This window comes from Desmodus rotundus, chromosome 3, assembly GCF_022682495.2.
Source record: "Desmodus rotundus isolate HL8 chromosome 3, HLdesRot8A.1, whole genome shotgun sequence".
Classification (NCBI taxonomy): Eukaryota; Metazoa; Chordata; class Mammalia; order Chiroptera; family Phyllostomidae; genus Desmodus; species Desmodus rotundus.
Genome location: NC_071389.1, coordinates 38629122 through 38645598, shown reverse-complemented (window position 1 = coordinate 38645598; position 16477 = coordinate 38629122). Strand labels below are relative to the sequence as shown.

General features: G+C 45.7%; 1 protein-coding gene across 10 annotated transcripts in view; it reads left to right on the top strand.

Annotated features, from left to right (window-relative positions):
* Nucleotides 1–16477, top strand: part of DAB1 (DAB adaptor protein 1) — a 390626-nt gene that overhangs the window by 363779 nt on the left and 10370 nt on the right. For 9 of the 10 annotated variants that reach the window (XM_053920559.2, XM_071220931.1, XM_071220932.1 and 6 more), the window contains 4 exons: nt 751–859; nt 8440–8988; nt 12565–12692; nt 13046–13156. In XM_053920559.2, coding sequence (XP_053776534.1) covers nt 751–859; nt 8440–8988; nt 12565–12692; nt 13046–13141 — 882 coding nt within the window. In that variant the 3' untranslated portion in view covers nt 13142–13156. The remainder of the gene's footprint in view (nt 1–750; nt 860–8439; nt 8989–12564; nt 12693–13045; nt 13157–16477) is intronic. The other variant, XM_071220926.1, reaches the window with a different exon arrangement.

The following is a 16477-nucleotide window of genomic DNA, read 5'->3' as shown; positions in this document are numbered from 1 at the left end:
ACACTGATGTTTTTAATTCAGTGCCCTTCACCTTACCCAGTGGTTCATGCAACTGACCTTTCTCAAATTCCAGCATGGCCCCACTGTAGAGTTTACAGGTCAGGCCTTTTTTAAAATCATCTTCTTAAAAATACTTACTTCTTACACGTGAAGACTCAGGCAAAATTCTGGGAGGCACCAGGATACAAGGATCTCTGCTCCAGTTGCTAAGTTTCATTGGTTCATTTAGTCAACAACTGTTGTTCATTGACTGTGTTTTGAGTAACAAACCCTGAGCTGGGCGCACAGTAGGTCCTCAGTAGGTGAGTGTAGGTCCGTTTGAATTGACTGGGTCTTAAAGGGGAAAGCCAGATATTATAGAAAAATTTGAAGGCCTGAAATCACCCCTAAGAGGTAGGGACTCAAACTGAATAGTCATGATACTGGCCTTTGTTTGCTGAGCACCTACTATATGCCTCAGCCTGATACTCGGTGATTTGAATGCATGATCTCATGTAATCCTCACAGCAGCTCTAGAAGTAGTTATCATGTTGCCCATTTTACAGATTATCTGTGTCACCAGTTCCTGGTTTGCATACCACCTAAGTGGCCTGGACTATGGCTTGCTTTTGCAGCATTCCCCCACCCACCCATGCACACCTGCCCCCCACACACGCTCAGTTCCTGCACCTGTTGCCTCCGGTGCTTGATGATTGCGGAGCCAGGTCTCCCAGGAGCCTCATGCACCCTCTACCTCTCTCTGTCTGACAGACTCCTGCAACTCCAGGTGATGCCTTTATCCCGTCTTCATCTCAGACACTTCCAGCGAGTGCAGACATGTTTGGTTCTGTACCTTTCGGCACTGCTGCTGTACCCTCAGGTAAGCCCTCTTCCACCTGCTCCCCTTCCTTTGGAGAAAGGGTTGACTGAACCAGCTGTCAGATTATGTCAGTGCCTGTGGGACCGCCATTCTCCCCTTGTAACTCTTCAGGTGACATTGAGAAGCTGCCATGGGGTTGCGGGGTACGGTTTACAAAGGCCTGGTATGCTGTGGGCTGGAATTCAGTGGTGTCTTTCACCTGGAGTGTTCAAGATTCTAGGTTACTCAGGTGTGTAGCTTTAGGGAACTTGGTGCACACACAGCCTTGCAAATCAGTTCAAGTCCCTTTCTTCCTGTTCATCTCAGCCAGAGGAGAAAGGTGCAAACTGGGAGCTGGTGAGTCCATTAGTTCCCCAAAGACCTCTTGAGATCTGATTGGTAGATGTGATCTGACTCATGTGGTTGTAGATCCAAGTAGGGGGAGGTGCCCCATACGAGAAACCTAAGGAACCAGAGCAAACTGCATAACAGTGAATTGAGAGGCTAATGTGGCTCTTACTGATTAGAAAGTGTTTGTTCTGTGTTCCAAATGTTCTTTAAAATACATGTTCTACTTGTACAACAGGGTAAAAATACAGGGTCCAGCAGAAGTAACGCCTGCTTGAGTGTGGTTGGTAGGCTAATAATATGGGTGTTATAATTTATGGCTTTAATTTGAACATTTCACCTAAAATGTCATATGCTATGCTTGAGTGTGATGGTGTTGTTATGTTACAGAATTACACATTTATGATTTTGTAATAAAAAAGGGGTGTTCTTTGTGCCAGACCCTGTATATAATAGCAGTATCGCAGGTGAGTTACAAACCAGTGGGATCTCAAGCATCTTGTTTCCATAGCGTCGGGCACGCCGGGTAGCCAGCCCACACTGCCGGGGCGCAGCCAAAGGTGGTACCAGTTCTCCTTGTTACATCCAGGGGAGACTTGAAGACTTTTTTGCCTTCTTTAAGTACATATTTGAAGTTTGTAGCTTCATCTTTTTTTCCCTACATTATTCTTATAAATAGCAAATGTAGTTGAAGTATTCTAGAATACAAATCTAGTTGCTTATTTTTCTATAAGTAATGACTTTTAATTATATAGTGTTAGAAGCAAATTCTTGCCGCCAAATATAAACCTCGTTGTTATTCAAAGTGAATGAAAAATGTGTACCCTGTTCTGAAGTAGTTACACTTATTCACCATGAGCTCAGGGATCACTGTGAACTTTTAGAAGCAACAGGTAGCCTAGAAATGTATTCAGTCGCTAAGTTTCCCAATTGACTCTTTTTTACCCATCTTTAAAATGGGCTAGTGGTGATGAATACGTTTCCTTACCTAACATGGATCTTCACATTTCCTTAAAGTATGTCTTTTTAAATAAGAATAACAGTCTCCCATCAGAAAGACACTACCTGCCTGTGCCATCAACCTTGCGTTCAGAATACCCGTGCTTTGTCCTCATTATTTGATTCATGAAGATATGCTGGGACAGGTGATGGGAACTCCAGGCACTGAACTCACTAATTTGCAGGCATGTTCATCCCACAGATATTCAGAGTGCCTCCTGTGTTCTAGGTTCGGTTCTGGGTTCGGTTCTGGGTGCCTGGGGTGTATCAGGGACTACAACTCACACAGACAGATGCCTGCCTGCAGAGAGCTTACTTTCTGTTAGGGACACAGGCAACAATACAAAAACGACTTATGTACTATGTCAGAAAATAGTAAGTGGTATGGACAAAAATAAAATGTAGCTCAGGATAGGGGAGCTTTGGAGCAGGTGAAGGGCAGGTGTATGTACAGGCTGTAATCAGAAGGGGCTCGTACAAGGATGGGCTGTGAGCAGACTGGGAGTGGCAGGGAGAGAGCCCGGAAGGAATCAGGGTTGGGAGTACCCCGGGCAGAGGAGGAATGACTTGGCCCTTCCAAGTCATCGTGCCCTTCCCTGTAGGTGAGAAGGTGGGACTGGAGACAATTTCTCATGTCTTCCAGCCCTAACATTCGATGAAAAGCCCCTGAGGACTGGCCTGTGCCAGGCACGGTACTGCTCTGGGCCTCTTCCCCAGCCTGTGCCAGACGAGGGCTTTGAAGGCCTAGATTTCAATCTTGCTGGTTGACCAGCCGTGCTGCAAACTATGGACACGCCATTTCTGCACATCCAGGTTTGGTTTATTCAGCTGCTTAAAAAAAAAAAAAGTGGTTAGGTTACTTCCAAGCTTCCAAGTTTTAGAACATACATCTAAAATTAATTTTTATTAGCATATTTTGCTTTCTTCTTACTCTACTTAAAATATGGTGAGGAACAAAACTAGGTTTCAGTTGGTGTTAAACTATCTGGCCTTTTTTCTCCCTTAACTGGCCTTAAAAATCTCTGCAGCTATTGAATCTCTGTCTCCCCATCCATAGCTGCAGAGCCCGTGACAGGTGCACGGGACATGAAGTGGGGTGGACAGGCTGTGGGAGGCTTTCACAGCCAACAGGCTGGGCTTGAATCCTGGCTCAGCCATTTATTCAGAAGCTTTAGACTTCTGGGCAAATTACTTAACCTGTCAGAGCCAGAGTCTCTTCATCTTTATAACTGAATTGAAAATATTATTTACCTTGTAGCAATCTCATGAGGATTAAATGAAAAGTTAAGTGCCTTGAAGAATGTGGTATTTTGTAGATGCTTCATGTGGAAAATACTATTATTATTATTATTATTATTACTCTGATTTCTAAAGTAAAAGAAAATATGTCTTGTCCTACCTAGGTTATTTTCCTTTATCTTCTTGAAATTTTTTTTAATGCATGTAATAAAGTTTAGGTCTTCAGCCTCCTGACTGTTCATGGTGAAGCTGGCCTAGGGGGCCTGGAGAGGTAGACCCACCACTAACTCAGCTACGGCTCTTCTGGGCCTCAGGGCACTTATATGTAAAATGGGGACAAGGTTCCAGCTCACGGAGCTGTTCTGAGGATTGCACGAGTTAATACGGGTAGTGAAATACAGCAAGTGCCTGGCAGCATTTTCATAAGTAAGCGCTCACCTGATGTTTGCTACCTGTTCATCAGGAGCCCTGGCTCTGCTCCCCATGCTTTGTGTAGCTGCATCCAACCGCCCTCACGAATCTGCAGTTTCTCTAAAATCGTAAGCTCCACTGGAACAAGGATTTTTTTAAACTGCTGTGTTCTTTACTGCATCTTCAGAGACTAAAACAGTGCTGGCACACAGTCAGAATATTACCGAAATGAATGACTCAATCAATCAGTCAGTTAAATGAAATAACACAGATAAGAGGTACCACATACATTCTATATATGCTGGGGACGTCTCTTCATTTTCAGTGTTTTTCTTACATTTTAGTCCGATTTTTTTCTTTTTGCAAATAATGAATGTATCCCCAGGTACCAGCATCTGGTTATAAATTGCAATTTTCAACACTTCTTAAAAATCTAACTGCAAGGCAGTAATGCAGGTGTTTCCTTTTACCTCACAGCAAGGTTCATGATTGATCTGAACTCCACGGCATAAACAGATGCTCCTTGGCATCTCCTCCCTCCACGGCTAAATGTTAATGAGTGAGCAGTTACTAAGCGGTTATGTGGCTGCAGTGGCAGCCCCCAAGTGGCTTCCTGTGTCCAGGGCTTCCGCAGCCCTGCCACTGAGGTGTCCCATCAGGCATGCACCATGCTGTGTGGCCAGAGAACCTTAGCTCACTGGTCTGGGAGGAGCCCTGGCTGCTGGAACTGCCCCCCCACAGGCAAAGCAAGTGAGCCCTGCAAGTTCCCAAATATGATGCCCAATTACCCTGTGCTCCTTCTTTTCCCTTCCGAATATTGTACTTTGATCTGAAACAGGTGGTGTGAAGCCAGAGAGACATGTTAACAGCTCTCTCCAGAAACGTGTGCACAGCCCATCTGTTGGTTCCTTGTAGGGAAAATGATAAGGGGGGGAAATCCCTGCCACCAACAGTGAGTTCATCAGAGATCAGAGCACTTGCAGATCTTGGAGTTTACTTGGAAAAATTCAGCGAAGGTGTTTATTCTACTTTGACTCATCCACCTTTGTACAGAGCCTTTCTCCAGTCTCAAGCATTTATGGAGCAATTGATGTGTGCCCAAAACTGTGCTACCTGCTGAGCGGGAAGAGAGAAAATAGGGGTTTCTGCTAGCAGGTCGTTTCCAGTCCAATGAGGGAAGACAAAATAACCAGACAATTGCAAGGCAGTGTGACAAGTGCCATGTCAGATACGAACGTGAGGACTGTGGGAGCTCAAGGAGAACCATCTGAGTCTAGAGGTCTGGGAGGGCGTCAGACAGAGGTGAGGCTGGGCTGAGTTTCAAAGAGCGAATGCTGGGTAGCCACATAGAGAAGTATGGGATGGCTCTCTAGGGACATGGACCAGCAGAGGTGAGAGAGAGCAGGTTGAGTGTTGTTCGCAGTGGCTGGGGGAAAAGGTGTCAATTGAAAATGGGGATGAAGAAGTAGAGAAGAGGACCTGGCTGGTGTGGCTCAGTGGATTGAGCATCAGCCTGAGAACCAAAAGGTCCCCAGTTTGATTTTCAGTCAGGGAGTGTGCCTGGGTTGCAGGCCAGGTCCTCATTTGGGGGTGTGCAAGAGGCAGCCAGTTAATGATCCTGTTTCTCTCCCTCTTTCTTCCTCCCTGCCCCTCTCTCTAAAAAAATAAATAAATCTTTTTTCTTTTTAAAAAGAGGTGGGAGCCCCCAAAGGCTCATAAACCAAGCTAAGGCATCTGAGCCTGATACTCAAGAAAATGAAGCACTATGTTTGCATTTTAGAACAGTCCTCTGGTGGCATCAAGGAGGGTGAAAAGGAAACAAAGCAAAAAATCGGCTTGCGGGGAGGCTGAGGCCTTCCATCCTTCGCCAATATGGGCAGCAGGGGTGGGGTGGTTGAAAGACCCGTGATGGCTCTCCACATGGTCAGATCCAGTGCTCTCTTGTAGTTACATGTGCTTGTGATGTTATGAAATGAAATTCCTAGATGATATAACCCATCTGCATACAGGTTTTCAAAAATCAATATAGTTCCCTAACAGTAGTGTAAGGAAGAAATAAAAGAAAGCTAATTTATAATAAAAATATAGGTATTTCAATCGGGACAAAGCTAAGTACAACACAGCAGCAGACATACTAAGTAGCCAGGTATGAACATGTAAGAAACATAAGAAATATAATACAAGAGTGTCACATTGGCTCAGCCACCACCAGAGGTGTTCCGGTGAGGGACCGTGGCTTTCCAAATGGGTGGACAACTCTTGACAGTGTTCCAAGCAAGAGAAAATAACAGTCCTCTCTCAACGTACACCGTTGTCACATTCCCAGAACATTAAGTACATTAAAACTTGTAAAAAGAAACTTTGAATTTCTGTGTAACTCAAAGTTCAGTCTACGCCCAAATAATCATAAATAGAAAGTAGGCTAATTTTTTGTTCACGTCGGTCTCACACATTGAAGGACGTCTAGTATCAGTGCGCTTGCATTGAAGAAGCGGGTAGTGCCCCAAGCCCCAGCCACCAAGTTATGACAACCAAAACACGCCCCACAAATTTCCTAATCATCCTCTAGGGGGCAGTAACACTCCCATTGAGATCCACTGAGCCCCATCAAAATAAATCAGAAGGTAAAAACAAAGTTGCGCAATTCTTAGTGTGTTGCTAGGTTTAAGTCCTGACACTATTATATGATGGGCAAGGCAACAGGCAATGTAAGCGAGTTTCAAGTTTGAAATGTCTCATAAAGATATAGTCTATTGTGTTTGTTGATACCCCAGCCTCATTTCATAAAAGCCTTTAACACTGCTCAGTTAATCATCAAGATTAACTCCTCTCCATATCCTGTCTCAGTCCTGCTGGAGTTTCCTCTCACCTTGCGAGGAAATGACCTAGCTTTCAATGTTGGCTCTATCCTTTATCAATCAACTCAAGGACAGGCGCATGGGAGACTGGGGCATGAGGGGGCACCTGCACCTGTTTGCTCTGGGCTCACCAGAGTCACTGACATGACCCATGACATGACCAGTGCCATGGCGCCTGCCTGCCTTTCCTTTGGAAGTAGCTGTGATCCCCTGCACCCGTCCCTCCTCTTTTCCTGGTGTTGCTGCTTAGTACCTGCAAATTCCTTCAGGCAGCCATAAAAATGCTGGTTTTGAAAGGCCAGGCAAAGCCAGCTTCTCTGATCTGCCTGGCCTGGTCATCTGTCTCCCAAGCTTGACTGTGCGTGCATGTGGCCATCGTACCTTCTGAGAAGGGTAGGGTCCACCGGAAGCACATGGGAGTTTCTCCAGGCCTCCATTATGCTAAAACACTCGATGGCCAGGCCAGTGGCACTGACTGTGCAGCACCGGAAATCTGTCCTGGCGCTCTGGGGGACACAGTCTGGCGCAGAGGAAGAACACTGGCTTCGGAGACAGATGGCTTTAGATCATGATGCCACCTTGTGCCAGCTGTGTGACCCTGAATGAGGTATCTGTCCTCTCTGAGGGCCAGTTTCCTCATCCCCAAACTGGAGATAATGCCCACCCCACAGGGAGTTTGTGAAATGTAAAGCACCTAATGCTGTACCTGGTACATTGTAAGCATTTAATACGTGGAAATTATTATTGTTACTGTCGTTACCATAAAAAGTGTCACTTGCACTCCTTTTTAAAAACGACTGTATCTTATCACAGTAACATACGTGAGTACGCCCCTTGGATGCTCGCAGTGCCCAACCTGTGCTGCTGTGCGGTGCTCCTGAATAGATAATAACCTATATATGTAATCTCTAAAATTGGCATAATAATAATTCAGAAATGCATAATAATACTGATAGCTTATTTGTTGCATGTCTGTTGCATTCGAGCAAGCTATTAAGTACATATTTATAGGCTCTGATTAAAATCATACTAATTGCTAACATTTACTGAATGTTCACTCTTTGTCAAGTGTAGGACTTCACACCTCAAATTTATGAACTCGATCTCTAAACCATCCAAATGAGGCAGGAGGTATTTTATGTCCATGTCCGTGAAGGGAGCCTTAGAGAGTCCCCTAAGCTCTCCCCAAATTCCATAGATAAGAAGTGGCAGTCTGAATTTTCACCTTGGCCTCTAAAACTCCAACATTCCCATTTTTATTTGCTTTGCCCATGACTTTGATGCTGGGAAAGAAGATGTTATGACCTGGCTTCACACCAAAGAGCTCCACAGTTGAGAAGGCCCTAGCTCTAGCCAAAGGGGGAGGCAAGATCAAAGCCAGGTGTGCCTGGTTTCTAGTCCTCTGCCCCTTCCACTGAGACACACTGGCTGTGGAGGCTATGTGATGTCAGAAACCTTCAACAATTATAGCAATATTATTATCACCACCCACATACCTGCCTGGCTTGCTCCCTCACTGCAGTCTAGCTTTGGCTTAGGAGTCATCTCCTTAGAGAGGTTTCCCATGACTGCTGCTCTGGAAGGCAGGTCCCATGAGAACAGGACTTCATCTTATTCATCCTTGCATCCCCGGGCCCTAGCACACAGCCTGACGCTTAGGCATTCCCTCAGTACCTTTTTGCCCATCACCTGCCTCCATGAACTACTCTTTCCCAGGATGCCTGACTCTTCTTTTTTACCTTCCAGGTTACGTTGCAATGGGCGCCGTCCTCCCATCCTTCTGGGGCCAGCAGCCCCTCGTCCAACAGCAGATTGCCATGGGTGCTCAGCCACCAGTCGCTCAGGTGATGCCGGGGGCTCAGCCCATCGCATGGGGCCAGCCGGGTCTCTTCCCTGCCACTCAGCAGCCCTGGCCAACTGTGGCCGGGCAGTTTCCGCCCGCCGCCTTCATGCCCACACAAACTGTTATGCCTTTGCCAGCCGCCATGTTCCAAGGTCCCCTCACCCCCCTTGCAACCGTCCCAGCCACGGGTGACTCCACCAGGTCAAGTCCACAGACCGACAAGCCCAGGCAGAAAATGGGGAAAGAAATGTTTAAGGATTTCCAGATGGCCCAGCCTCCACCGGTGCCCTCCCGCAAATCCGACCAACCCTCCCTCACCTGTACCTCAGAGGCCTTCTCCAGTTACTTCAACAAAGTCGGGGTGGCACAGGATACAGATGACTGTGATGACTTTGACATCTCCCAGTTGAATTTGACCCCTGTGACTTCTACCACGCCATCAACCAACTCACGTGAGTGCCCTTCATAAACCCAGTGGGAGTGACGTCTTGTTTCTAGGGTCAGAGAGCTCATCTTACTTCCATTCGACAGGGCCCTTTGTTTATGTTACTCTTGCTGCTAGTAATAATAGTTACCAATTATTAGGTGCCAATTATAACTCACCTGTCTCCCCCAATGCTTTATATTTATTACTTTTATACTCGTAATAGTGCTTACGGCAAGTTTTCTTGGACCTATTACAGATAATGACAGTGAGACCCAAAGACAAAGAGAATAGACAAAGTGGTAGAATTGAATATAAGCTTGTTGTTTTTCTGCCATGTCACTCTGCCTCTTCGATCTTTGTTCATTTGCCCATTCATTCATTCATTCATTCACTCATGTATATCCCAGCTATGACAGAGATTTTTGAATGGCTCACTGAAATAAAAATGAATGGTGTATGTAAACTGAAAAATCTTTAGGAATAAGGATAATAAATTAAAAAATTCAGGTCAGAGGAAAACTTAACAGCAGAGTTATAGCGACCATGAGGCCTCCTACAGCTGGTAGAGCTGAGGCCAGATGCTGGCTCGGAGCTTAGGCCAGTTGGAAAGAAAAATGGTGGCAGAGCAGGAAGCTCCGGACTGGGAGCCTGGGCAGCAGCTGTATGACTTACTAGTTTTGTGCCTGAGTGCAAGTCGTTTCATCTCTGTGCGCCTCGGCCTCCTCATCTATCTTACGCTCAGGGTTATTGACAAGAGTCAGTGACACACACTAAAACCTTACACACTCCACAGAGTTCGAGGTGGCTTTATTGTCACTGCTATCGCATATTGAGTGACTCTGTGCGGTGCTCTGGACCAGGGCTGTGATCTTGGCTCCTCCACCACAAGCTGGGTCATGGGGCACGTGTGTGACTTCCCTCGCCCTCAGCCGGGTCATGGGTGAAGTAAGCAGTGTGCCCCATTCCAGTTCTGATACTCACTGGCTCTACCCCCGCTCACCTCTCTGCTGCAAACATCTGGAAAACCAGAACGCTGCAGCCAATGAGAATCCAGATACCCTTGAACACGCGCATGCTTGGTCAGCACTGTGCGGGGAGGGCATCTGGAGATTCAGCCCATACCCTGAGAACCGATAAGGGGAAAGGAAAGGCTCACAGAACACTGAGTCTGGCATTTTCATTACTGTCACGATGGTATGGATCACTGCTCGGCCAAGGCCACAAATTGTCAAAAAAAAAAAAACCCTAATGTTAACATAATTAGACAGTGTCATTTCAGCCAGACTCAGGGTGCTGTCTGGAAATGAACGCCTTCTATGCGGATAAGCAGCCTACTCCCACTCAGGCCAGACGCTCTACATAGTGAGGCCTCTCTATTAACTGCCACTCAGGGTTTCAGTGACGAATAATGAACAAAAAGACGAAATGCTAAAGAAATGATGGCCATGCGTATATAAGCAGGTACCTTTTGAAAACAAAGATTTCTCTTTCAGTGCACCAGCTGCAAACAGAAGAGGGAAGTTTAAGTTCCTTGAGGACAGGGGACAGGTCATAATCACCCCTATTCTTCTCATACTGCTAGCTCAGTCTCTAGAACATGGGAGGCATTTGGGGAAAGGTCACAGAGACTGAAACAGATGAAACAAAGGTCACTCGTTTACTGCTGTGTTTTTGGAGCAGTGTTTTGCAGCGTGGGCACTATTGATGTTTTGGGCCAGATGATTATTTGCTGTGGGAGGCTGTCCTGTGCATTGTAGGATTTTTAGCAGCGTCTCCAGCCTCTGCCCACTAGATGCCAGTGGTATCCATCTGCTCCCTAGTCATGATCAAAGACGATTGGATATTGCCAAATGCCCCCTGGGAGTGGAATAGCTGCAGACTGAGAATCACTGTTTTAGAGTTAGAGGTATCCCAAAAGACCTTCTAAAGCTTAAACCACTTGTGTAAATAAACTCCTAGTTATGCTCCCTATTGATTTCATTTAAAGAGTATGACCAGTATACCTCTCAGATTGGGCAGCTCAGCTGGGGTTCTTAGCCTTTAGTAAGCAATAATCCACATCACACCCAGTTCAGAATTGGACTGCACTAACAATTATTAAATGCCCACAACTTATCAGGGTGTTTCCCTATCGCTTATCTCACTCAGATCTACTCTGACTAGTTTGTTCCATAATCATCTCATGACACAAAACAGACTTCCTTCTAAATTAGAGAAAAACAATGTTTTTATTTTAAAGAGAATGATCGAAACCAACCTTTCTGTCCTCTTTGCCATGAGCATCATCTTTCAAATGTTTTAACTGGAGGATCCATTAGACCCAAAGTAAACCTTGTGTAGAAAAGTGCAGTGGAACAGACCATGTCAGACAGTGTTGAATCCCAGTGCTCCTGCTCCACAGCTGTGCTAACCCTGAGAAAGTCAGGTGTCACTTCACCTCTCTGTAGTGTCTCAGGTGTTTATCTTAGAGAGCATAATGAATGCAAAGTGCCCGGCACAGCGTGTAGCTCGCTGGCACACAATAAACTGCCTTGTTGTTCTCACTGTAGATAGCTTCACCAAGGCGAAAGGAGCTCCCCAAGCTTTACATTCACTCACCCACTGTCTGATAAGCAGCCAGCTTTTGGAAATTCTGCAAAGGTATTATAGGGAGGCCTTATCAATGGTGTTTGAAATTCAGCTACTAACTCAAGCCGTGCCGCTACCCCCTCACTTGGGTCTGAGCCAGTGACTGGTATTTTCAATGGCAAATTAGAAATTTTTGAAGGAAGAGTGGTTTCAAATGGCATATTTGTTGTTAACCTCGGGCACAAATGAGAGGAAAATGCAGGACGGCCAGGAGAGAAAATGCACGTTTTTGCAAGAAGGAGGAATACAGCGCCAGCTGTGAGGTTGCCCTCGGTACAGCCCTTTCCCAGGCCGCTGAGACACTTTATTTAGCACGTGTTTATCAGATGCCTACTATGTGTCAGGATAGGCAGCCTGGCTCTACTGCTTGCCAACTCTGTGGCCTGGAGCAATTTAGCATCCTTCACTTGCCTTATCTGTGTAATTGTGATAGCCTACTCCAAGGAGGCTTTATGAGGATTACAGATATTATCTGTCCAATTTCTAACAGTATCAGATACAGAGAAGGCAATCAATGTGTATTATTGTCCTCTGATTGACTTATTGAATTAATCGTATGATGTTAAGAAATAGAGAAGGAAAAATAAAAAAGTCTGGTTCTCCACGTGAGTGTACAGGAAAACGGAGTTTCAGATTCAGCAGGTGTGGAGAAGGGTCCAAAAAATTGGCACTTCTAGCAAGTGCCCAGATGTAGCTGATACCCCTGATTCAGGGACCATCCCTTGAGAACCACTGATTATTTCCTCCGTGTGGACCAGCACCCTCCCATCCATCAAGAATGTGAGAGGACAACATAAATATGCACAGAAGAAAGAGTGAACCGTTCCACCAGTTTGACCTGTGACAGAAAGAGGAGTCCTGTGACGTGACTCGAGCATTACCCGATCCCTGAGGTTTCTGTGGGGCACACACGGCTACAGCATGTGTCAAAGACACTGACAATGCGTCCTGTCTCTGCCTGGTCTCTGTGCAGCTCCAACCCCGGCCCCTAGACAGAGCTCTCCGTCCAAATCCTCCGCATCCCACGCCAGTGATCCCACCACAGATGACATCTTCGAAGAGGGCTTCGAAAGCCCCAGCAAAAGCGAAGAGCAAGAAGCTGTAAGTGGCGGGCTTATTCTTTCCAGTTTTGTTTTCCTTAAAATTAAAATGTCTATATTTGCCATAGACAGTGCATGAGGAAACTTACATGGGAAAGAACGCTGGCTCAGGCGCTTAAGGTCTTAAAGGGCCACTAAGGGGCTTTCTTTTATGCTCCAATGAGCAGTGAAAAACTGTCCATTTATTAAGTTGTTCTTACTAGGTCTGGCGTTTGTGGGCGTGGCGTCCTCTGACTGAAAGTTGCCGTCTCCATTAAAATAGCTGATTGTTTGTGTGCGTGAAAGTATGTGCTGCTGTCTTATATTTTCAGTTGTCGAAAAGAAAAAAAAAAGTGTTATCTTCTTGTGTTCTAGCCTGATGGATCACAGGCCTCATCCAACAGTGATCCATTTGGGGAGCCCAGTGGGGAGCCCAGTGCTGATAATATAAGTCCACAGGCCGGTAGCTAGATAGCGCAGGCCTGGGTAGGTATCTGTCCTTTTATCTCCTTCATCCCTAAGCTGTTCGCTTTCCCTTTAGCTTGTTTCACTTTGAAATTTACATCCCTGGTGTTTGTATCCTCGCTCCTTGCCTGAACATACCCTTTGTGTTTGTGCTATCTCTCCTTGCCTGATGTCCGTCTGTCATCTTATTTTCCCTCATGGATGCATGACCTTTGACATACATTGGGGGGAGGGGGAGGGGTGAATGGGGAATGGCCATATTATTTTATTAATGATATGTTCTCGGTGAGGGGTGATAATTGAGTGAGGCATGCTCAATACTACTTAACACGGGTTCAGTTTCTGAAAGCATCAGTTTTGAGATGGACCTGTTCTGCCCACCCTGATCAATTTTCAGTGAGACGTGGTTCAGATGCTTTACTCTTGTAAGCGAAGTGTCGCCGCATTTGTCTACACTCCACAGATCTGAAGAGGTCACCAACCAAACACACAGAGAAGCCAGACCAAGAAGCAAAAATAAGTAGTGCTTGAAACAAGATTGACGGAGATGGAAGGTCGTGGGAGTCCATTTTGCCTAGCCAAAAGAGGCTCCCACCCCATTTCCGATGTGAAAGGGAAATTCAAAGCCCAAAGACATGTAGCATTTGCTCCTGAGGCGCCGCCGTTTGCACCTGTGCTACAGCACGTGGCTTGCCACCCACCCACTTCAGATTCCATCAGCAGCTACTTGGAGCGAAGTGCACTTACATTTCCTACGAGTGGCTCTGGGCACTCAAATTTCAATACATCTGATTTGATCGAAAGAAAGAGTTGCTGATGAAGCGAACCTTGTCAGGAGACAGGAGTACACCTTGTTACCCAGACATGATTTCTAAGGTCACTCCTTGTCAAATGTGTTCAGTTTTCAGAGACTTTCCTCATTTTCTGTAGACATGTGGGACTGATGGCAAGGCTGGACCCACAGAGCTTCTTCCTTGTTTAGTCCTGACCAGCATGGTCAGACCATTAAAATAGCGGATGGTTCTCACTATTCAGAGAGGGATTCTGAGGCTACCTCCTTTGCAGTTCAGATGGAAGTTATTTTGACAGTTATTGAAAGCTAAGACAGTGTTCTGGAGAAAATACAATAAAAATGAAAATAACTAAAATTAAAAAAGAAAGTGCATTTTGTTAGTAGATTCGTAATCGAAGAACTTAATATACTGTATATTTTGCCACATTATATCAGCACAACGGCACAGAGTATCACGTGGTGCCACGTAAAACCATGTCATACCCGTCTAAAGTGTTAGTCTTGCCAAGCTCTTTGGGGAGCTGGTGAATTAAAGGCAAAATCAATGTTCCAGGAAGGAGAAAAGTTGAGGCTCATGGGTGGACTCCTTTGGGAAGAATCCCCAGGAGGTTTTCTACCCCTTGTGTATGTTTTATTTCACATGCTTCTTCTTGCCTTAAAAAATTTGATGAATGAACTACAGGTGACAAGAGCCATTCATCAAGATAACAGCAAACATCATCCTAAAATTGAAGTTCTTCTAGAAAACAAAGATGACTTACACCATGTGCAGATCAATGTATCAACTCCTCATATTTATGAGCCTGTTCAGCTTGAGACAGTCATTCACGCTGAACTGTCCCGTGGGCTTTAGCCTGTTCCGTGTTTGCTGCTCCATCCAGAACCCCACGCCACGGCTGAGCTGTAAATGGACGTAGCATGGTTCAGTGAGAAGAGCTCAGGATTTGGAACTTGAGTTCAAATTCTAGCTCAGCTACTTAATAGCGGGAAATCTTGGGCAAGGACCATAATTTCTCTTGAGTCTCGGTTTCTTCTTCTGCTAGAAAGGGCTTATATTATCCATTACACTAACTGAGACAGCATAATTTGAGTCTCCAGCATAGAGGCGAACACTCAGTGCTGAGACTAACCCTGGGCTGAAAAATCTGGGTTCCGCGGTAAGGCTGTCTGAGTTGAGATGATGGCTCTACCACTTACCAGCTGTGTGGCCCTGAGGCGATTTTATAATAAATCTCTAACTTATTTTGAAAACTAGGGATAAAACTAGTGCTTCCTCACAGGGTTATTGTTTGGACTAGACGAGGCGATGTATGGGAGCTCTCAGCGCCGTGTCCGACACAGAGTAAGCACCCGATAGTGGTCAGCTGCTGCTGCCGCCGCCGCCACCACCAGCATCATATGTGCTTGGTAAAGGGAGTTTCCCCACCACCTCGGGTTATATACATACATGAGGACTTAGGTTTAATAAATTCTACCATAAGGGCCCAGGCCATTGGCTGGGAGATTTTGCTTTGTACTTTCTATGTTCAGATAATTAATTTGTGATACACCTCAAAATAGCTTTGACATGGGGAAGAAAAGAAGAATCCACTTCTTAGCTCTCTGACCGGTGCTGTCCCATAATCAGAATGACCCTAATTAGGGCCTCCCGGGCCCCTTTCCACTTCCAAAACAATGAATAGTCTTGGACTTACATGTAAATCATAATAAGTAGCTCCTGGGTCCAAACGAGGGCTGGACTATAATCTTTGATGAAGCACTTTTCTCCCTTGAAAGCTTAGCCTGGCCGTTTCACAACTGCCTGTCCAGAATTGCAAGCCGAGAGGCTGAGACCAGCCTTGCACATGTATCCCCTCAACACCCACAGGGGAAGTCCGAATGAGCCTTTCCAGACCCCTCCATCAATAGCAGCGAGGTTACATTCGATCTTCCTGCCTCGATCCCATTCACCCGCCCAACCAACTGGAAGTTTACCCACCGCAAGTTCCCAGTGCTCTTCCAGGCATGCGGAGAGGGATGACAAGCAGGGGTAGTCACATCCGTGGTTTTATTTTCCTCAGTGAAGAGTCCTGCCTTTCTTATCGCCCTTGGAACCCATTATCTCTAGCTGTTTGTTTCTTAGAAATACCTGCACAATCCTGAGGAGGCAGGGGTTCCATTGGCTGATGCGTTAAAGCCACATTGCACCACAGTAAGAGGAAGCCAATGGGCTCAGTCCTCCATGGGGGGAGCTACAGGGCCGATCGCAAACAGCAATCCTGTTTTAGCAATAAAGAGAAATATCTTCCATTATTTCATTTTTCTCCTACCCTCCCGCCTGGGAGAATCACGTGTCTTTGAAAGACTAGGCCAACAGGGGCAAAAAAAGAACCAAAGTAATATTATAATGGCTGGTGTGGGAATGGCAGGTAATTGATACTTCACTGATATGTTGCTGGACCAATTTTAAGGGCAAAATGTTAGCTTTTGAGGAGATGAAAGAAAAAGGAAAACATTTATTTGGTTTAATGGCTAAGTAAATAAACTGCCTATCAGACACCCCAGCTGTC